The sequence below is a fragment of the Ceratotherium simum genome, chromosome 21 (genome assembly GCF_057802395.1).
Source record: "Ceratotherium simum simum isolate JZ-2026a chromosome 21, ASM5780239v1, whole genome shotgun sequence".
Classification (NCBI taxonomy): domain Eukaryota; kingdom Metazoa; phylum Chordata; class Mammalia; order Perissodactyla; family Rhinocerotidae; genus Ceratotherium; species Ceratotherium simum.
The window spans coordinates 40,187,950-40,210,544 of record NC_141920.1 but is presented as its reverse complement, the minus strand read 5'-3'; the positions used below and the strand labels follow the sequence as shown (position 1 = coordinate 40,210,544).

Here is a 22,595-nt window from a genome sequence, read left to right as displayed (position 1 = left end):
TGACCATGTGTGTGTCAGTTCATCCAAGTCATTTACTGTTTGAAACAATATGTATTAAGTTACCTTAAAAACTTTTATTTTGGTTCTTAAAGATTAGCAGAGTGAGGAGGTGTGACCAGAACAGGGATGGAGATAGAATGAGGCAAGTAATATTTGAGGGGAACGTTATGGGTCTGTTAGTAGTCCCAGGGAGGTGCTGCACAGGAGTTCCTGTCTTTGTCGTCTAGGAATATTGTGATCGGAGACCTCTTATAGTGCATGGTTACAGATATTTTAAAGATTTTGTAGGTTTGGGTCAAGTAGGAAAGAATCTCTTTCCTATTTGCTTTTATATCAGTTGCATTTATTCACTTATCATCATAATCCTACATAATTATATAGCACTTTATACTTTTCAAAGATTTTTCAAATACCCACTTCAGTCCTTCTTTTAAGACTTAAAGCTAATGTTGGATGAGTCATCTCCTTTTGGTAAATGATTGGAAAACTCAGAACCAAAAGTCATGTATCAATCTAGTGACCTGCATCTAGTTAGTCAGAGAGCTAAACCTACAACCTACTTCTAATTTTCTAGGGTAGGCACAAAAAAATTACTTATGTATGTGTGTGCACACACTTCAGTACTGCTCTTCCCATGTCTTCTGATATCAGAGCCCTTTTTCACTGGGAGGAACCATTCAGATCCCATTTGGGTGGGGCTGCCCCATCTTCCATGCCACAGGGGTGAGTGTGTAACCCAGTCTAAGCCAATCAGAATAGTCATTCTTCTGGCTATAGGGGTTGTTTCAAGGATGAGCACGGTACTCAAGTCCGGCCAATCAGAATCCTCCCTTGGGCTGTTCTCCCAAAGCTATGTGGAGGAACCATCTCTTTCTATTTAGATTGTGAGTGATAGCACAGACTTAGGGGCTGTAAGCAATGTAGATTCAACCATGTCTGAAGCTAGATAAAATCCCCACAGCTCCTAGTTATTTGAGCCTGGAAAATGATCTTTTTTTTGGATAGGAACAAGGCTTGTCTAATTCACGTGCTGTCTACTTTGGATGCCATAAGCATGTTGTGTCTTTTATTCTGTCTTTGAGAGGGGAGTGGCATGAGAAAAAGACTACTGAAGTAGAAGTCACAGGATAAGTTCAAGTCTTTGTTCTGCCACTTGCTGGCTTTTAGGATCTTGGATGATTCATTTTCTGTCTTTAAAAGCTACTCATAGTGGCTTAACCAAAGATTTATTTTCTCTCTATAAAAACCTCTCTTTAAAAGCCGCTTATCATGGCTTAACCAGAGATTAATTTTTCCTCTCGTAAGAAGACATCCAAAGGACCTGTACGCTAGCTCCCTAATGTCTTCGATATTTCTGCTTCCTCCTCTCCTCCTACTCTGCTATCCTTAGGATGTGGCTCTCACCACTCCCTGGGCATCACATTTGCATTTCATATAGGAAAAGGGGAAAGGGTAAAGAGCAAAAGGAGTGTGCCACCTGTCAACCCTCTTTAAAGGGCTTGTCCTAAAAGGCCCTCCATGTGACTTTTCTCTGTGTCTTATTGGCCAGAACTGTGTCCCATGGTCACCTCTAGCAACAGGGAGGCTGAGAAATATAGTTTCTTAGCTGGGCACATTGTTGGCCCCTCAACAAAAGTGGGCTTGTTTTAGTTAGAAAGAAGGAGAGAATGGATACTAGGTAAGCATCTACAGTCTGCCACAGGGGTTGGATTAGATGATCCTTGGTCTAGATGGCCCTTTCTAGCTCTAGAGGTTATGAACTCTGTTTAATAAATTCTAGGAGAATTGGTGATTAAGGCTTTAATGCTCAGTGCAGCAGAATAACCTAGATCAGGGTTTGGCAAACTATGGTCCACAGGTCAAATCCTGCTAGCCACCTGATTTTGTAAATAAAATTTTATTAAAACACAGCCACACTCATTTGTTTACATACTGTCTGTGACTGCTTTTACATTACAATGACAGAGTTGAGTAGTTGTGACATAGACCTGATGGCCTGCAAAGTTGAAAACGTTTACTATCTGGCCCTTTACAGAAAGAGTTTGCCAGTCCCTGGCCTGGATGATCCAGAACAGCCCTTTTATCTTGGTGGTTCCCAAAACATGCATTTGTTCATTCATTCAATAAGTATTTGAGCATACACTACGTCTCAGGCATTAGACCAGGCACTGGGGGTATAGCAATGAATAAAACAAAGTCCATGTCCTCATGAAACTTATGTTTTATTAAGTCAGGTAGACAATGAATAAATAGGTAAACCTTGTAGTCTATCATATAGTAATAAGAGCTACAGAGAAAAATGAAATAGGAAAGGTTGATAGAAAGTATAGGAAAAGAGCTGGCAGCTTTTGAGCATGGTCAAGGAAGGCCTCCCTTAGAAAGTGACTTTTGAACAAAAATACAAAGATGAGGGACAGAGCCATGTGGCCTCTGGAGGGAGGAACATTCCAGAACAGCATGTGTAAAGGAGGTAGCAATGTGTCTGGAGAGGCTGAGGAATAGCAGAAAGACCAGTGTGGCTGGAGCAGAGTGAGCAGGGGGGAGACTGGTTAGGGATGAGCTCAAAGAGGTAGTGAGGACAATCATGTAGGGACTTACAAGCCATTGTAAGATGGGAGCCATGGAGAGTTTTGAGACTAGGAATAACATGACCTGACTTACATGTTAACACGGTCATTCTGGCATAGAGTGCTGACAATAGACTATGAGGGGCAAGAGTGAAACCTGGGAGACCAGTTGGATGCTCCCAGGCTATAGCAGGCAAGAGATAATAGTGGCTTGGACTAGAGTGATAGTGGTGGAAGCGAAAGAAGTGGTTGGATTCTGGCTAGTGTTTGAAGGTAGAGCTGACATGATTTGCTAGTCAATTGACGTAGGATGAGAGATAAAGAGAGTAAAAGATGACTTGGGTTTTGGCCTAGGCAACTGAAAGAATGAAGTTTCTGTTGACTGATGTGGAGAAGCCTTAAGAAAGATTAAGTCTCGGGGAAAGATCAGGAGTTCCAGGCGATGCTTACTAAGTGTGCAAGTGGAAATGTTAATTAGGCAATTGCATGTTAGAGTCTCTAGTTCAGGAGGAAGGCCGGGGCTAAAATAAAGTTGAGAATTAAGAGTGTGCAGATGATATTTTAAAGTGATGGACTATATGAGATCACGGAGAAATAAATGTAGATAAAAGATGATGTTGAAGGGCTCTTGAACATTTCAAAATTAAAGTCAAGGAGATGAAGAAGAACCAGCAGTGCGAGTAAGGAGGAGTAGCTGGTGCTCTTCCTGGAGAAAATCTAGGAGCTTGTGAAGTTCTGGAAGTCAAGTAAAGAAAGTACTTCAAGCAGCAGAGTGACCAGCAGGTCAAACACTGCTGCCAAATCATCAGTAAGATGAGGATCAGGGGATTGATCTTCAACTTTAGCACCCTATGGAGGTTGTGGGTGACCTTGCAAAGAGAGTTTGGATGGATTGATGGGCATAAAAATCCCAATCTGAGTGGGTAAGGGAAGAGAATGAGAGGAGAGAAAAAGGAGATAGTAAGTACAGACGAATCTTTCAAGGAATCTTTCATTTCTTAAAAGGGAAAAGAGAAGGGGGAATAGCTGGAGAGGGAAGTGGGGTTTTTTGTCTGTATAGGAGACAAACATATGTTTGTTTTTCTGTATAGGAGAAATTAAGAGCAAATGATCTAGGAGAATGATCCAGGAGAGAGAAACTTGAATGCTGTGTGTGTTTGGGGAGGGACAAAGGTGGGGGACGAATCACTGTTGTGAGGTCCTTGAGTGAGTGAGAGGGAATGGACTTAGTGAATGGGCAGAGCTGTTGACCTTGGAGGAACATGAGCCGTTCATCGGTAGTAACTGGAAGAAAGACAAGAGTCCATGTGGATGAATCAAGATGTGGTGGGGGCTTGTGGAGTTTCTCTCTGATTGCTTCTGTTTTTCTCAGGGGATTGGGAAGCAAGGTCAGCTGCAGAGTTAGGATGGAGGAGGAGATATTGGGAAGTGGAGGAGAAATGAGAAAGTATAGGTCAGTACTGGGAAATGTATGATGATTACTGGGCAGCGTTAAGGGCCCAAATTGAGGTTAGTGATCATGAATTTAAAAAGAGAGTGCTTAGCATGGTAGTACGAATTTTCTCCAAATTTAGCTTTTGGGTGCAGGCATGGAGTAGGATTTAATTATGGTTGGAGTTTTGCCAGAGGAGTATGATGGACAAGAGTAGGCCAGTATAGCTGACAGATTCTGCTGGGAATTAATTATAATGATGGAGCATGGATGTTAGCCCTCTTAAGGACCACAGTGAGGACTTGAGGGGGGTGAGGGATAGGTTGAAGAATTGTTGGAGTCTGGGCTCTAGAGGGTGCACACTGGAAATTTAGGGGTAGTGGTTAGTGAGATGCTTGCTTGATAGTCACAAGAACTAGGGTATGATAAGGGGACTGAGTGGCTGACATAGAGTAGAGGATAAAATTCTTGAGAGAGAAGAGATCAAGGAATTGAGAGGGCAGGAAGTTGGAAGGATAATCTCCATACCATGAAATCACTAGGAATATGCAGGACGGATGTCAGAAACAATGATCTAGGACTATAAATCTTTGAGGAGTGATGGGGAGTGACCTCTGGGAGCCAGTAGATGAAATGCCACATGGACAAGTCTGATGACAGGAAACAAATCTGGTTAGGGGTCTGTGGGCAGCCCTGAGGAAGAAGGAAGACACTACCCCGCTTCAGGCACGACATGAATATTTTATTGTTTCCACAAAACTCATTTACATTAGCATAAATTTCAAACCTTATGTACTCCTAATAAGTGTAGAAATGCCAACTGTTTGTCACAATTAAAATAGAAAGAAAAATGCACAGTTTTCTGAACCCACAAGCACTTAACATTGTATGTTGGCAAGTTGACCTACACGTCCCCAAATCTGCTGTTTTTTGCTGAGCTGTGGCCTTAACTGACGTGAACATGAAACAGCCACAGGGCTTAGGAGTCCTGGGATAGAGCCCAGCCTGATGGGTACAGAAAGTAAGTGATTCTTCTTTTCTTTAGCCCAGAAATTGATGGATAAACTTAAGTATGAAAATGAAAAATCTGAATTACTGGCACTCCTCTGTTTCCTTCAGGGTGTTCACCATCATTGTTCACTCAACTATCTGCATAGATCTTGCTCTTGTTAAAAATGGCTCTAAAATATGTGTGCTGTTTTGAAACGTTTTGGATTGATTGCTTTTTTTAATGTTAACCTTTCTGGTTGCACATTAGATTAACGTTTTATGCACCACCACTACCTGACTATATTTAGTTCTCTCTTGGTGGAGATGCATAATTGAAAATGTACAAATGAAAACATTTCTCTATCCTGTCTTCAAATTTAGAATTTTTTATGAGTCTCGCAGTGGTGCTTCACTTGATTTCTATATTGTCAGACAATTTTGATGGGGGAGGATCTTTATGCTCTTTAGTAATTATCCCCTTCTGGAAGACAGGTCCAAAATAGACCATGCTTATACAGAATTCCCCAAATTCTTAAAGAGTGACATTTTACTGCATATCTCAGCTTATTAACATAACAACTTTCTTTATGAAATTGTGAGTGTGTGTGTCTGTGTGTCTGGATAAACTTGCTAATCAGTAGATGGAGTTCCCAAAATTCTTTTATTTATTTATTTATTTTTATTTAATTTTTATTGCAGTAACACTGGTTTATAACATTGTATAAATTTCAGGTGTACATCATTATACTTCTATTTCTGCATGGGTTACATCATGTTCTCATGTTCACCACCCAAACACTAATTATAATCCATCACTACACACATGTGCCTAATCATCTCTTTTGCCCTCCTCCCTCCCCACTTCTCCTCTGGTAACCACCAATCCAATCTGTCTCTGTATGTTTGTTTGTTGTTGTTATTATCTACTACTTAATGAGTGAGATCATACGGTATTTGACCTTCTCCCTCTGACTTATTTCCCTTTGCATAATACCCTCAATGTCCATCCATGTTGTCACAAATGGCTGGATTTCATCGTTTCTTATGGCTGAGTAGTATTCCATGTGTATATATACCACATCTTCTTTATCCATTCGTCCCTTGATAGGCAATTAGGTTGCTTCCAAGTCTTGGCCATTGTGAATAACGCTGCAATGAACACAGGGGTGCATGTATCTTTACACATTGGTGTTTTCAAGTTCCTTGGATAAATACCCAGCAGTGGAATAGCTGGATCATATGGTAGTTCTATCCTTAATTTTTTGAGAAATCTCCCTACTGTTTTCCATAGTGGCTGCAGCAGTTTGCACTCCCACCAGCAGTGTATGAGAGTTCCCTTCTCTCCACATCCTCTCCAACACTTGTTGTTTCCTGTCTTGTTAATTATAGCCATTCTGACGGGCATGAGGTGATATCTCATTGTAGTTTTGATTTGCATTTCCCTGGTAGTTAATGATGTTGAACATCTTTTCGTGTGCCTGTTGGTCATCTGTATATCTTCTTTGGAAAAATGTCTGTTCAGGTCTTTTGCCCATTTTTTAATTGGGTTGTTAGTTTTTTTTGTTGTTGAGATGCATGAGTTCTTTATATATTTTGGAGATTAAGCCCTTATCAGATATATGGTTTGCAAATATCTTCTCCCAATTGTTAGGTTGTCTTTTCGTTTTGTTGATGGTTTCCTTTGCTGTGCAGAAGCTTTTTAGTTTGATGTAGTCCCATTTGTTTATTTTTTCTATTGTTCCTCTTGCCCGGTCAGACATGGTGCTTGAAAATATGTTGCTAAGACCGATGTCAAAGAGCGTACTGCCTATGTTTTCTTCTAGAAGTTTCATAGTTTCAGGTCTTACATTCAGGTCTTTCTTAAGAATAGCATTTTAGCTTTATCCAAGATTATTAGTGGCTATTTATGAAGTTGTGATAGTTTTATATGTTTATCTATGCATATTTATACATAAAAAATTATGTAAAACATTTTTCTTCATTTAATTTTAGATTGATTAAACCCTTTAAGTAGATCTGCAACATGGTTTTCTAGTTTTATTTTTTTTCTTACAAAAATTCTATAAAATAAAAGTTGTTTTTGAGCATAAAGCGTTATTTATTGATTGATAATTTCCTAAAGCCATCCTATTATATATACACCATCCTGCTTTTCAAATTTTATTTACCTTAATCATGGGGTTTTTCATAACATATGTAACTCACAGAACCTCATTTTCAATTTTTATCCCTCTTCTCATACGTTATGGACAAAAAGATAAGTTTTCCTTGTGGGTTATATTGCTCGTTTTTTCCTGCTGGATACCTCCTTTTGTTTTTGGCCTTTTTCTCATTGTAAGCTTTTAAATTTTATTTTATTATTTTATTTTATTTCTCCTTAGAGATGCTTGAGTTTGGCTGTCTGTGGCCCGTCCTTCTGTAAATTAAAATAAATGTGACTGACAAATCAATTTGATCTTTCAATGCCGTTGATGCCATATGAATTCTAATAGAGATACTTTTACAAATATAAATGAAAGAAAGGAGTTAAAATTTTTTGGTTACCTTTGCTTTCTGTCTGTTCTGTAATGTGAAGATCTCACTCTCGAAAAATGTTTTTAAAAATTTAAAAATTCATGGCTCTCATTTTTGTCTATCGGACGGTCTTTAAGTCATTTATAGTTTACTTCTCCAGTTCCTTTTTTCATTTTATTTATTAGACATAGTAAAAGATTACCCACAGCCCAAGACTTCTAGGCATGTGTAGACTGTAAAAATCCACAATTAAATCAAACATGGCATCTAAAATTCCACAACGAACTTGAAAAAAAAGTTCAGGGCTTTATTTAGTAAAGAATGACAAGTGGGAAAATAGCTGAAAGATCCTCTCCGGTACCCCAAGGGTAACAAGTTAGAACTCTGCTGAATTAGAACAGGGTGGGAGTTCCAGAGATGACCAAGGCCCTGATGGATGGACAAAGGGAAGAAAGTCGGAGCCTTGGACTAGGGAAAGAATTTCACAGGAAATGGTAGACCTTGCTGTGCCCAGTATTCTCTGATAACTGTCCTCGGGCACTGCAGTCAGTTTTACATGATGATGAGAGGACATGTAAACAACCTGATTGAAATGATGGGTGGAGGTCAGTGACCCCTTACACACATTCCAGTGTGACACATGGGCCTTCTGATGGAGAGCAGTGACCCAAATGCTCTCCCCGGTGGAGCACCTGCCTTTAGTCCCCAGTGCAGTTTCTTCCTGTCCCACTTCTACTCTAAGCAGCATCTGCTGCAGCATGTGCTCAGCATGATGGGGAGGGATATGATCTGTTTAGCCGCATCCCTGGGCCCAGGGGAAGGGAGGTCATCAAGGGGACATGGGGTCTCTCTCCACACTCACTGAGGAACTCTCACCTGGGCTACCACAGAAGCATCCTCAGCAAGTCTTCTTGCCTTTTCTCTTGACAGTTATCCCCAATCCTGTCTATTCTCCTCATAGCAGCCTGTTTCAGTTTCTTCTCTACCGCTTTGATGGTCCTCTGCTGTATAGAGGATAAAATGCAGACATTACCTCATGGCCTCGATGATGTGATTCCTGCCTGTCCCCTCAACTTTATGCCTAGTCATTAGGCATGAAGTTGCTCATTATGCTGGCCATCTTGGTCTTCTTTTTGTTTTTCTAAATTCCCAGGTTCTTTCCATACTTCAGAACCTTGTCTTGTGCTGTTTCCTCAGTCTGGAATGTTCCTTTTTCCAATCTTCACCCGGTTCATTTCTCTTCATCTTTTAGTCTAAATTAAAATGCCACCTGCTCAGAAAGACCTGTCAACAGTGAGTACTGCCCACCCCCATTAGTCTCCATCCCTGCCCCTCGTTTGTTTTCTTAGTGGAACGGTCATAATTGTAAATGGTGTGTGTGTATTTGCTTGTTTGGCCATCTCCCTCATCAGAAGTAACCTCTCTGTGAGCTAGGACCAAGTGTATCTTGTTTGCCTATATAATCCCAGCAACTGCAATGGGGTCAAGTATGTAATTAATAGGTACTCAGTAAATGGTTATAGAACAAATGTAAGGAAAAGTAACAATGATATTCATACACTCTTATAGATGATGGGTCACCTTTTTGTTGTCTCCCCTCCCCTTTGAGTATAGCCTTTTTTATTTTTCTTAACCCAGTTTATGTATGTGTCACTCTTAGTGGGAAGGGAATGCTTACACAGCTCTTACTGTGGAAGTTCCGGGTCTAGCAGGGCTTGCTTGACTTTTGGAAACAACTAAAAATGTTGGAATTCTGTTAGAAAGTTAAGTCCCTGGTTAATGTGACCACTTCATCACCTTGCGAAGCAGAAGATCTTGGAGATAATACTACCTTACTGACTTTCTTGATCACCGATTACTATCTCTTATAGCTGTCATCTCATCTTTCTCTTTTGCCACAAGATCCCTCAGGTCTGTTTCTTGCTCTGCTGTTTCCATTTGAGCAAGTTGACCAGTTCTGGACCACTGGTTCCTTGTTATTCCCCTTTGATCTTTTCATTTTAGTCAGTTTGGTTTGTTTCTTTTCTTGTCATTTCTCTGACTGTATAGTCCTAGACATTCTCTACACCATTGTCCCTTGGATCTCCAGACTCTGCTCCTGTCCTTTCTCTTCTTGGCTCCTCTCATTAATCCTTAATTTTTTGATTTGATAAAACTGCCCTATGTCTAGACCCAGTTGTCTCTTTTCCCAGTGTTGCCTACGCTGAGGACAGCGTGCCTCCACACATCCACGGCCAAGCAGCCTTTTATCCTTTCTCTAGATCCAGATCATCTAGCGGATATTAACTACCTGCCATATTCTGAGCATTCTTCACTCTTCTTTATGACCTTTCTCAAGGTTCACCTTGTCCAAATAATCAAAAGCTGTGATTGCTCATTCTGGTGCTTACTTGGTGCCATGATATTGGTCCAAGTTCAACCCATTGTCCAAGGGCAGATTTTCCCTCTTTCCTCCACCCTGAGGCCTTTCCCTGATAAAGTGAGTATGCCACCTAAAACACTTAACATGAGACCCACTATTGGGCCATTCATTCATTTGTGTAACAAGTATTTATTGATCACCTGTCATGTGTCAGACACTATTCTAGGTAGTGGGTGGTGAATAAAACGTTCTAGTTGCCCATACATTCTAGTGGGACACATGTACTTATTTATAGTATGTGTATAGTGTAAATATTTGTATACATGAATCTGTATATATAAACATTTAATATATATTATTATATGCTGTTCTCTAGCTTTTGTCTAAGTAAATTGTGCCTCACCCAATGGGGTTATAAGTTTTTCAGAAACAATTTTTTTTTTTATTGTTTGCATACCACACTGCTTGAAAGAATGCTGAGTACAGAACAGGTATTTAATAAGTTCAATGACTTTACTAAAAATGGAGTACATAGAGAAGTACATCCAAGTGTGATACAAAACCCCGTATATTATTGCATTGATACATTGTCTAATTGCAGTCTAGCCCTCTGTGTAAAGGGTGTCCCCTTGTTATGGGTTCAGGATATGTTAACTCACTATATATGGATACAGGACAGCTTCATTTAAAGTTCACAATGTAAACAGTGCAGTGTTTCTAGACCTAGAGCTGTAAGCTCAAGTGCTGATAGAAAATTTGCATTTATAATTATCTAACTGTATGCCTTCTCAATACAATAATAAATGTAAAAAATATTGAAGCATCCAGAAACTTAACAGGAATCACAATATCAGCAACCACCATTTACTAAGGAAAAACACACTCTTGTGTGTCTCCTCTACTCTCAGTACTTCACTTCTGATGCTTGTGGTCACCAAATGTATGGGAGGTTTTCCCACACCAAGCAATTCTCTGATTCTCTGGATACCAGCTGAGTGTCCTACAATTGAACTCACTTCTGACACTACTTACCTGGAGATAAAGTGTCAGATCCCACAGGGTAAGGGCTCAGTTCCACAGGATTGCACCCCTCCTTACTCCAGATGCCAGACGCAAGTCCAGGTTGTCATCTGTGCTTCTGACCTATGGCTATAAATCAGCGATTCTCAAGACCCTCTCCTTGGGTTCAATTAATTTGCTAGAGTGGCGCAGAGAACTCAGGAAAACAGTTTACTTACTAGATTACTGGTTTGTCATAAGAGGATACAACTCAGGAACAGCCAGATGGAAGAGATGCATGGGGCAAGGTATGTGGGAAGGGGCTCGCTCTTCTATGCCTTCTCTGGGCTTACAGTCTTCTGTTTTCACCAACCCAGAAGCTCTCTAAACCCTGTCTTTTTGGGTTTTTATTGAGACTTCATTACGTAGACATGATTGATGAATCATTGGCCATTGGTGATTATTCAACCTCTAACCTCTCTCTCCCTGCCCTGAGGTTGAAGGTATGGGGCTGAAAGTTCCAACCCTATAATCACTTGGTTGATTCACCTGGCAATCAACTCCCCATCCTTAGATTGCCTAGAGATTTTCCAAAAGTCACTTTTTTTACATGAACTCAGGTGTAGTTGAAAGAGTTTTGCTATGAATAACAAAAGACACTCTTTGCACTTTTATCGCTCTGGAGCTATTTCAGGAACTGGGAACAAAACTAAATATTATAACAAAAGATGCCCCTATAGCTCTCATATAGGAAATTACAAGGGTTTTAGGAGCTGTGTGCCAAGAACTATGGACAAAGAACAAAATATATATTTCTTATTGTATCACAATATCGCACCATTTTATCAGGCTTTCCAGAGACTATGTGAAGTCATTTTTGCCACAATAAGATAGATAAATTTATTTATTTACTTAAAGGCAAAGTTCAGGAGAGCACACAAAGTAATTGCTACATTAAACTGACTCTAAGTTTGAATTAAAATCATGTTGGGAAGCCTCAATATCATGTACTTCTGCACAGTGAGCAGGATCTGACCTTACAAAGTAAAAGTGAAAAAAGTTTGTTCACAGGGCAAAAAGGTGTATGTGAGGAAACACCTCAGAGAAGGAACAACTCATTGAGCAGCATCGAGCAGCTCAAAACAACAAGCAGCAACAGCTGGGTATATAATGTTCCTAGAGGTCTGATGTGCTTTGAGAGCCTCTGTGCAGTGATTGGTGGAGACAGTCTGGTGCACTCCCAGGTGCTTATCTGCATTATTTGATTTGATTGACTTTGTTTACTAAGTTGAGGTAAACAATACCAGCATAGTCCTCCTGAAGCAAATGGCACTGTTCATGAGCATTGATGCCTTGGACTATGTTATAAATACCATAAGATAATTAGCACAAATGGAATCTAGGATTCAATGAACAATAACTTTATCCACCTAGAAAAGTTTTTTTTCACGTTTCAAACACTTTCATATACTTAAGATTGATTAGTTGACCTAAGAATTTGCCAATCCACAGTGTTTTCACTTCACAGACAACTTGCTGTCCAACTTCTCTTTGAACTGAGGGGTTTTGTTTTTGTCCTGTTTTGTGTGAGTAGGCTGAGGGTTGCTGAGAATGATTTTCTTAATTTGGTTATATTATGGATCATGCCTGTAGCCTGTAGTGAATCAGATAAGATGGATCAGAAGAATAAAAACTTACCATGAGGAAAAAAAAAATAATTTGTTGTTTTTTCATACTAAGTTTATATTCAGAAGACCTTCTATAAAGGCACTTACTTGATCCTGTTAAGTTAGATAGTGGTGTGCTGACAAATTTTGATTTAGGAGTACCATGGCACGTTTCCTTGTCAAAAAATCCACATGGCCCCAGCATTTGGATGTGTTGACCTTAAACAAATAGAAGCCAGTTATTTCTCCAGCAAAAATGGATTTATTCGGGATCAGCAAAAAATTGCAATTCGGGGTCTGCAACCATGGCAAGCCACATACAAGTCCCTGAGCAGCAAGGGAGGAGAAACACTATTATAGAGGGAAAGAGGAAGTTGGGAGGGCTATTGTACATAAAGAGTCCATTGGAGGAATTGAGAATTTGTTGTGTAGTGGCTTTTCGTTGGCTGAGTTGTGACAATATCTCGTTGGCTGAGCTTCCTTCCTGTTGGGTTCTGCTAAGGATGTAAGGTGTGAGAGCTCCCCCTTTTGGCCTCCTGACTCCAATTTAATGAGGTTTCTGTTTATTAATTTTCACAGAGGTGTCAAGAATATAACTGACTCCATCTTCAGGCTTTCTGGGAAAAATTTATCAGGACAGCCTGACTCTTAAGCAAAATCAAAATTAATTTTATTAAATTATTTCCATATGAAAATTCCAGTGAGAGTGGGATGCAACAGTACTAAGCAAACCTGTTTTTAAGATCATCTGGAAAAAATTACATGCAAGTGACAAAGAATATTGTGAAAATAATGAATAATGAGAGGAAACTGGCCCAGTCAGATAGAATATACTGTAAAGCTATAATAATTAAGGCCATTCAGTATCTGTACGGGAATAGTTTCATCAGTGGAGCAGGGTAATCTAGGTATAGATACAAATACATATGACAATGTAATATGTAATAAAAATACATTTCAAATCAGTGAGTAAGAGATGAATTTTCCAACAAATTTATGTTAGGCAATTTGCTGACCATTTAGGAAACAATAATAATAAAGCAGCATCTCCACTGCAGTCCTTACACCAAAATTAATTCCAGATGGACTGAAGTTTTAAGTGTAAAAAGTGAAATTATAAAAGTACTAATGGAAAACATGGACAATTTATTTTCATAATTTTGGATTACAGAAGGCCTTTCTAGTAAAACTCCCAACACGGAAGCCATAAAGGAAAAAGATTGATAAATTTGACCACATACGCATTAAACATGTCTCTATTACAAAACAAGTCATAGAAAAAAATCAAAAGATGTATAACAAACTGGGGGAAAATATTTGCACATATGACGCATATGGCAATATTTACGCATGTGACAAGGGCTTATTACTTTAATATGTAAGGAGTTTAGTAAATTAGTAAGAAAAAACCCAAGAGCCCAGTAGAGAAATGGATGAAGGAGATTTTCACTTTGGGATTATGTTTGATTGATATGACAGAAATCCAGCTATAGGAGCTTAACAAAATGAGGGCTTTCCTTTTCTCACGGAAGAAGTCTGAAAGCAATCCAAAGCTGGCACAGTGGCTCCACAGTGCATCAGGGGTCTAGACTCTCTTCTTGTTTGGCTGTCTTTAGTGGGTGACTTTATTCTTCATGGCCACAAAATGGCTGTTCCACCTCTAGGCACTACATCAGAGGCAAATGGCAGCAGCCAATAAGATGCATGCTAGTCCAGTCTGCCCTTTAACCAGCTCTCCTAGAAACTCAGCCATTTGGCCTGCCAACTACAAATGAGTTTGGGAAGCTGGGCACATTTCTGCCCCAAACAAAATTAGAAGTTTGTACAAAAGAAAGGGAGAATGGTTAAGCAGTGCTTAATGGGTAGTTGTGTATACCACAGATATGAAGGCAACTCACAGATAAAAAAACACTTGGCTTGTAAAATATAGATATTTAACTTTATTCATAATTAAATGCAAATCAAGACAGCAGTGAGATACTATTTTTCATGTAGTATCAAATTAGTAATAATTAAAGAGTTTGCTAATACCTAGTTTTGCTAAGGTTATGGGGAAATGGGCACTCTCAAACACTGTTTCTTGTGGGTATAAATCTTTTTAGAAGGCAATTTGGGAATCTGTAGCAAAAAATTTAAATGAGTATGCTGATTGATTCATCGACTCTACATTTAGAAATGTATCCTATAAATATGTTCATACATGTATGAAAGGTAAGTGTATCCAGATGTTCACTGCAGCATTACTGCTAATGGCAAAAAACAAACTAGAAACCACCTAAATGCCCATCACTAGGAAACTAGTTAAAGAAGTGATGGTATATCTGTCCAAGAGTACATTTGTTGTTAAAAAGAATGAGCTAAATTTGTGTGTGCTGATATGGAAGGATCTCCTAGTTAAATTATTGAATTCAAAAAGCCGGATACAGAATAGTTTATGTATCATGGTCCCATTGAGTGAAAAATTGAAAAAGGATGTGTGTATAAAGTATGGATACTTGTAGAAAGGATATACAAAGAACTCTTTTTTTTTTTTGTTTTTTTTTTTGCTGAGGAAGATTTGCCCTAACCTAATGTCTGTTGCCAATCTTCCTCTATTTTGTATGTGAGCCCCCATCACAGTATGGCCACTGATAGACCAGTGGTGTGTAGGATACTGTAGTATCCCCAGTTGCTTGAAGAGTCCTGGCACAGAGAGTGTATTTATTAAATTAATTAATTTAGAGATTTGAGTGACTAGAGCAGGGAGGCGAAATTGGAGCCTACTACAGTGTTTCCAGAACAATGAGAGTACACCGAGGGTCTTGTCAGTGGGAGTGAAGGGGCGGAGGCAGGTGTAAGTGCAATCATAGGGAGAACTGAGAGGATTTTACATGGTTGGAAGTATTGTCTTTGAGAGGGAAGAGGTAGAGGGCTTTGAGCTTGGATAAGCTCTAAGGAACGCAGAAGTTCCCAGATTTGGTGCGGGAAAGGAGCAATTCTAGAGGTGCCAAGAGTTTGAGTGCTGGTGGCGTGGAGCTATCCAGCAGGCAGTTGGAATGTAAGCTTATCCAGAGTTTCCCATTCCCTGAAAGGCATTGCTGCAAAGCAAGCAAGGACCATGGACTCAAAGAGTCATGGGAGGAAGCCACATTCCCTACTCAACTGTGGCACGGCTGTGACAAATCATTGAATGTCTCTGAACCTCAGGTTCTTCATCTATAAAATGGTAATAAAACACCTCCGTTCTGAAAATTAAACTACAGAACATGAGAGCATGGAACCACGGCCTGTTGCAGGGTAGTTTCTCAATGACTGAATTCCTGTCTCCTTTCCCCCTTCTCTAAGAGGCTGAGGATTAAAAAATTTATTCTAGTTCTGCAGTTTAAATTTGTGTTGTTTTTCTTTGCAAAGCAATGCATGTACATGGTTTAAAATGGCAAACAATAGCCCCAGGCTTATAATGAAGATGAGTAGTTCCCTGTCCCCTGGCAACCCTCATGCCCCCGGTTCCCCACCCCCCACAGTTTCCTCTCCCCTGAGGCTACTACTTTTAACTCTTCTTAGCTATTTCTCTTAGAACTTACAGCTATAATTCAACATAACATGCTTATACTACTATTTCTTGAATTTTCAATTTTAGATATTATTTGGGTATCAAATTTAGATATTATCTTCTTCACACTAGGGAAGGCGAGGATTTCGTTCCTGTATACTTGCAACCCCAAACCTACACATACCCACAGGGCCTTTCCTCCTCATAATGTATTATGTCCCTATTTTTAGTTCATCAGTATCACGAGTTGATATTTTTGACTCTAGCTTTTGACATCTGAGCTATGCTGTGTACTGTGATTCTATTTCCTTTCTTTAAAAATTATGTCTTCTGGAGTTAATATTTGCATCACAATTTGGGGAGTTTTTTTTGGTGGGGGTACCAATCACTCTTTCATTCTCAAACTTCCCTCAAAATCTGAAACGTTTCCTCTCAATAATTTCATATCCATCATGTATTCTGTAAGTTTAATTCTTTTTCTCCTTGGAAATACCTTTCCGGCCTCCTCTGGCTTCCTGCTCCACTGTTGGCTCTCCACCCCTGCTGCGTAGCCATGTGTCATCCGGTAATCCCAGTGTTTTCTCTTATTTTGGATCCCCTATTCCCAGATCTTATTTTCTTTCTCATTATTTACCTTCCTCCTTTGTTTTGCGAAGGCACATTCATCCTACAGCTTTCTGAGAAAGAGTACATGGGAGGTAAAGTCTTGAGACTTTATAGAGCTTTATTCTGCTTTCACATTTGATTGACATTTTGGCCAAGTATAGAATTCTAGGTTAGAAATAATTTTCCCTGAGCATTTGGAAGACAGTACCTCCTAATCTTCAAGTTTCCAGTGTTGTTGTTGACAAATCTGATGCCATTATGACCTCCTTGCTTTCCATGTGATCTTTTTTTCCCATTTGGAAATTTTTAGAACTTGCTCTCTTTCCTCAGTATTTTGATATTTCATAGTGATAGTCTTCATGGCACTCTTTTTTTTCATGAGTTGTGCTGGGAGGTTGATGAGCCCTTTCAGTCTGTGCCCTCATCCTTCAGTGCTTGGAAATGTTTTTAATTATTTCTTTGAAATTTCCTCCCTTTTATTTCTTCTATTCTCTCTTTTTGAAACTCCTATTATTCAGATATTGGGTCTTCTGGCCTGTTTTTCTGATTTTTAAATTTTTTTCCCTCATTTTCCATCTCTCTCTTTTTTTTTTAACTTCCACTGAATGCATTTGTCTAAGTTTTTTCTTTAGTTTGGTCTCTGTTTCCTAGAGGCCTAACTGAAATAACTAGTGATCCTAGGTTGTCTGTACTCTTTTACCAGTTAAGGACCAAGAAGCTGAACTGAAAACCTTCTGTGTATGAGTCACACTTGTCATCTGGAAGGTCTCTCAAGTAGGTCTTTACTCTTAGCTGGTTGGGTCATTGGAAGGGAATTATCCAGTCTCTTACTTGGAAGATATCAGCCTAACTTATTGCATCCTGAGAGCCTGTGGGTGAAGGGAGCATGGTTATTTCACTGTTTAGCATAAAGACTTCCACTTCAGCCCCTGTTCTCTGTGTGGAGCCTCCCTCTTGCCCTGGGCTGAGCCTAATACCCCCAAGTCCCTCTGGTTCAGCCTCCCTAGAGAGTAAGTATCCTGGCTTCTTCAGGGTCAAGGAGGAGTAACTTCCTCTGTAGGTAGGAATCTGGGGTCTAGATCAGAGGTTGGCAAACTTTTTCTGTAAAGGGCCGGAGAATAAAGATTTTAGACTTTGTGGCTTCTGTCACATATTCTTCTTCTCCTCCTCTTCCTTCTTCTTTTTTTCTTTTTTTAATAACCATTTAAAATGTAAAATAAATGTTCTTAGCTTACAGACAGTACAAAAACAGGCAGCGGACCAGACAGGTCATAGTTTACTGACATCTGGTCTAGAGGATCCTTTTGGACATTCTAAACCAACCATCTTCATTTCAGCCCCACCCTGCACCCAGCCTTCAGAAGAACTTGAAACCTCCAGTTTCTGATCCTTTTTGGGTTTTATGACAAATCTGGGTGGTTTCTTATAGATGCCCCCCAACTCCAAACAACCTTCCCCCTGACCCCCTCCTGTGGAAGCTTAAGTTTTAGCTTTCGTGGGTCTGCTAGGTGAGGAACTACTTGTCCATCTTCTTTCCATTTTCTAAAAGTTCAGTTTTTTTTCTTGTCTGCCTGTCCTTATTGGGCCATGCCTTTTTTCTTCCTTTCCTCTCAGTTTACTGGGATTTGAGGAAGGAGTGGAGATAAATGCATGTGTTTAATCTACTGAGTTTCACCAGAAGCTCCCCCCAAATCCAGTTTGGTTGGTTTTTATCTTTACTACTTTGTTTGATAGTGCTTGGGTTAATTTTGCATTTGTTCTCCACGTGCTCACTTGCTGTGCCAGATGTTCAAAGAAGATGTCCTTGGGGAGGAAAAATGAGGGGTTTTAAAATGTAGTGTTCTTGAAATGCTTACAATGGTTCAGTGTGTGAGATCTCAAAGAGGCCCAGTCGTTTCTAACCACCAGATTCTCATAATAGAAATACAGTTTCACCCTTATTTGTGTAAACCATCAGGAGCATTTTTAAATGTTTGTAATAAAGTTTGTGGTTTATTGTTTAAAATTGAATTTAAGGTAGTAAATTAAAGCTTTTGGTGGCGTGCCCCTGACAGCAGGGAGAGCTTGGTAAGTGATCTCTAAGAGCTGATCAAAGGGAGTTGCTGAGCATTTTTTCCGGTATTTGTGTTTTGGTCCTTTAATCTGGTGGTGTTTCCAATTCCATTTTGAATACGGTAATGCACACTCCACCCCTACTCAAGTCTTTTTGGCAGCATCTGGCACTGTCTTTGCCAAATGGCCCCTGTTTGGGCAGAAGCCTGCCTTTGCTATCAAGCCCTGTACAAGGTATGCACAGTGTGATTGGCAGAAAATAGGCATCTTTCAAGATCTTATTCATGCCATATTTTTGTGCTAGTAATCAAATGAAAATTGAAAATGAAAAAGTAAAATTAATTGAAAAGTGAGTGGTCCTTTCTGCCTAGGTTCACCTTTCCTGGCCAGTGAAGATGGAGTGCTTGGAGGAGTCATTGTTCTCCGATCCTGCAGATGTTCTGCAGAGCCTGACTCCTCCCAAAATAAGCAGACACTTCTAGGTAAGTTGGACATAGACATTATGTGTGTGTCTGTGGGTCTTTCTCTTTCATTTTTTCAAGACATGGTAAGATTTACATACTTATAATCAATAATTTTAAGCTATATGTGGGCCAGGATGCTGTATTGCTATCTAAACATCTCTATTATACTGATCTTTTTACATAGGTAAACGTATAAAAGATGAATATTTATTTCTGAGTATATGCTTAGAGCATATTTTTCAAAGGTCCTAGGCTTAGAACTTAGGACCTTTACTAATGCCCAATATTAAGAACATTGGACCATGTATTTATCCCCTGCCTGATTCCACAAAGCATTTGAGATGACCTATAACAACATACACAGTAACATAGAAAGAAGCTTCTTCATGTTCCCCTCCAAAAAAGGAATCAGAACCATGTGAAGAGCTACTGGCCTAGAAGTTTGTCCTGGCTCCATTGCTTGTTAGCTGTGACTCCTTCATGCATCAGTCTTATTTTCCCATGCCACATCCTTGTCTGTAAAATAAAGATGCCTGACCTGCCCTCCTCATAAAGCTGTGGTGAGGAAGGGTCAAATGAGTGTTTTTCAGATTTGCAGATGTCCATCCAGATGTGTGCTTTTGTGTCTAGCCGAGCGCACCAGTGGAGATGGAAGCCGGCCTGCCTTCCATTTGCCAAAGCACAAACTTGTGGGGCTGCCTCTGCCCACAAGGGTGCCTTTTTCTAATTCATTCATAAATGAATTTAAAAAAATTCTGCATAAAGGTCACATAAGCTAGCAGAGGGTCTTGTATGTTGTTTTTTTAATTGACTTTTTAATTGAAGTATACATTCATTCAGAAAAATACACAAATCATAATTGCAACTGCTTGATGAGTTATTACAAACTGAACCCACCCATGTAACCAGCATCCAGATAAAAAACAGAACTTTACCACAACTCCAAAAGCCCCCATGTAACCCCACCGAGTCTCTACCTCCTCCAAAGTTAACCACTATCCTGACTTGTAACACCATGATTAGGTTTGCTTGGTTTCATATTTTATGTAAATGAAATCACAGAATATGTACTATTTATGTCTAATGTCTTCAGTCAACATTAAGCCTGTTAGATTCATCCATGTTACATGTGGCAGTAGTTTGTTCATTTTCCTTGCTGTATAGTATTCCATTGTATGGATCCATCACTGTGTATTTATCCATTCTTCTCTAAGTATCTTTTTATATAAGCACTATAGGTCATCCACAGGAGCTGTGGTAGTTCAACTCTTTGTAAAAATTTCCTTACATCAAGTGTGATTGGTGCCTGATCTGTATTGAATGATTGTTGTGAATTGCTATAGTACAAATCCCTTTGTACCCTGAGGTTCATTGAGTCTGTAAAATAGAAGATTGGGCATTTCTTATGAATGTAAAAAGTATTTTTTCTATAGAAGCCCAAAGAGCTTTCATAACATGTCTCCTCTCATTCCTCAAAGAAGAAAAAGAGCATTTTCATATAAAAGGCCTCTTTCTCCACCTCGACTGTGACTACCAAACCTCATTGTTTTTCTTGCTGTGTTCTCTCACTATACTTGGTACCCAGGTTGCTCCTGGAAAGTGTTATTTTAAATGGCCATCTTTTGTGAAACCAAGGCAAATAGCAGTTTGCTTCTTTGGTATCTTAATCACTGTTGACTCTTTTGACTATCTTCCACAGTTAGATAGTGGACTTTGTTTGTAAAATATGCAAAGGGTATACTTGGGTTCCATAAAAACTCAGAATAAGAAGGAGGGCAGTTATTAAAACTGCTTCATGGACTGTTCCTAGGATGAAGTGTCAGTTCTTTACTGAGCACAGACTCTTGCCCGTTTGAGTTAATCCTGAAAATTGTAAGGTTTTTTTGGTTGTCCTTTCATTTTTGGTTGTCTAGTATAGAAATGCATATTTAAGGATAAGTCATAGAATTTTAGCTCATGTAAAATAGTTTTTATCACTGAGTTAGTAATTTATAAACTGATTCCTACTCTCTATCTCAAGAAGAATGAAATGTGAAGTGTCAATTTATGATTTCATAGTGAAATTTGTTAGTTAACTACAGGGATTATGTTTGTGAAGTTTATTTACTAAAACCTGGTGAACATGGGCTAGTATCAACTTATAGATGCTACCAACTACATGGATTTTTACATTTTCACTTTTCAAGAGTTATGTATGTTCAGTATGTGGTAAGAAAGCAAACACAATACAGAAGGGCAGGAAAGCAGATGTAAAAGTCACCTTGGCCACTCTGATGCCAGAGCCACCAGTCTCTGGTTCTGGTTCTTCTCATGGGAAATACCTTCACTATAGAATGTGCTCATGCTTCTATTCCTTGATTAGTCAGTAACTTGTGACTCCTTTTTGGGAAAAAAGTAAGAATGTAGCTCACATCACTCTCACTCCTCTTTCCTCTGGACTTTTGTTAGAATTCTATTCTAACTTGTAATCATATATTGTAATTTTATTGCAACTTTAACACACTATTTCTTGATTCATCAACTTTATATAATTTCTATCAACCATCCCTCACCCCTTCAACTGTGTAAGTTTTGGAAAGTTCCTGCACTCTTCTTTTCCTCCCTCACTCCTAACCCTCACCTCAGTCTCTAGCATCCATACCATTATTGTCATGATTATTAACATTTGCATTCTGTGCTATAGCTAACTTGTCTTCTTTGATTAGAGATTGATTCCAAACAGTGACAGTTAGTAACCAGCATTGACAGTATCAAGTTTGTGTAAATGTTATTCACTGCAGATCCAGTAGTGGAAGATTGGACAAAGGGAGGTGTCTGTCATAAACCTCTGCCTGTAAAAAGAGAATATTTCAAACATCAAGTTCAAGTGAATTCTCCTGTGCTGTACCCCATCGATTGCTCCAAATCAGGCCACAACTTAATTTGCTTCATGTTTGGACCGTGACTTCCCATTTATTGCTTTATAAAACTCTCATGAGGGTATAACTTCATAAACTCATGGCTCCTTAATACGTAGTAATATATAGTAACCAGGAACTCTCAGACGTCTTTCTTTCCTACACATCCAAATAAAACAATTCCCAAAATTAAAAAAAAAAAACAGTTCACTGCTGTATATTGTTCAATCACTTTTTCGTCCCGAGAATAGTATAATCAAAACAATCTCTAACTTCAGCTTTTTCTGCGTCCAGTCTTTTCTGAAAATCATAAATAGTGTTTCTATTACACCACAAAAACAGTTTCAGTCAAATCCCACTGCCACTTGGTGGAGTTTCCAGGAAGCCATTACTGAGCCTCTCCTCTTGGCAAATACATCAATTACAAGAGCCCCAGTGGGCCACTTCAAGGGTCAGATGACTCAAATATAGAGCACTTTCAAGGTTTGTTCTTTGTTTACTGATTCATGAACA

The 22,595-nt window shown here is 39.2% G+C and overlaps 1 protein-coding gene across 15 annotated transcripts in view; it reads left to right on the top strand.

Annotated features, from left to right (window-relative positions):
• TASP1 (taspase 1) overlaps window positions 1-22,595 on the top strand; it is a 254,221-nt gene that overhangs the window by 140,530 nt on the left and 91,096 nt on the right. For all 15 annotated transcript variants that reach the window (XR_015555652.1, XM_087445629.1, XM_087445625.1 and 12 more), the window contains one exon: window positions 19,093-19,203. Coding sequence is in view for 14 of the 15 variants with exons in the window: in XM_087445629.1 (XP_087301755.1) it covers window positions 19,093-19,203 (111 nt within the window). In the remaining variant the exon portion in view is untranslated. The remainder of the gene's footprint in view (window positions 1-19,092; window positions 19,204-22,595) is intronic.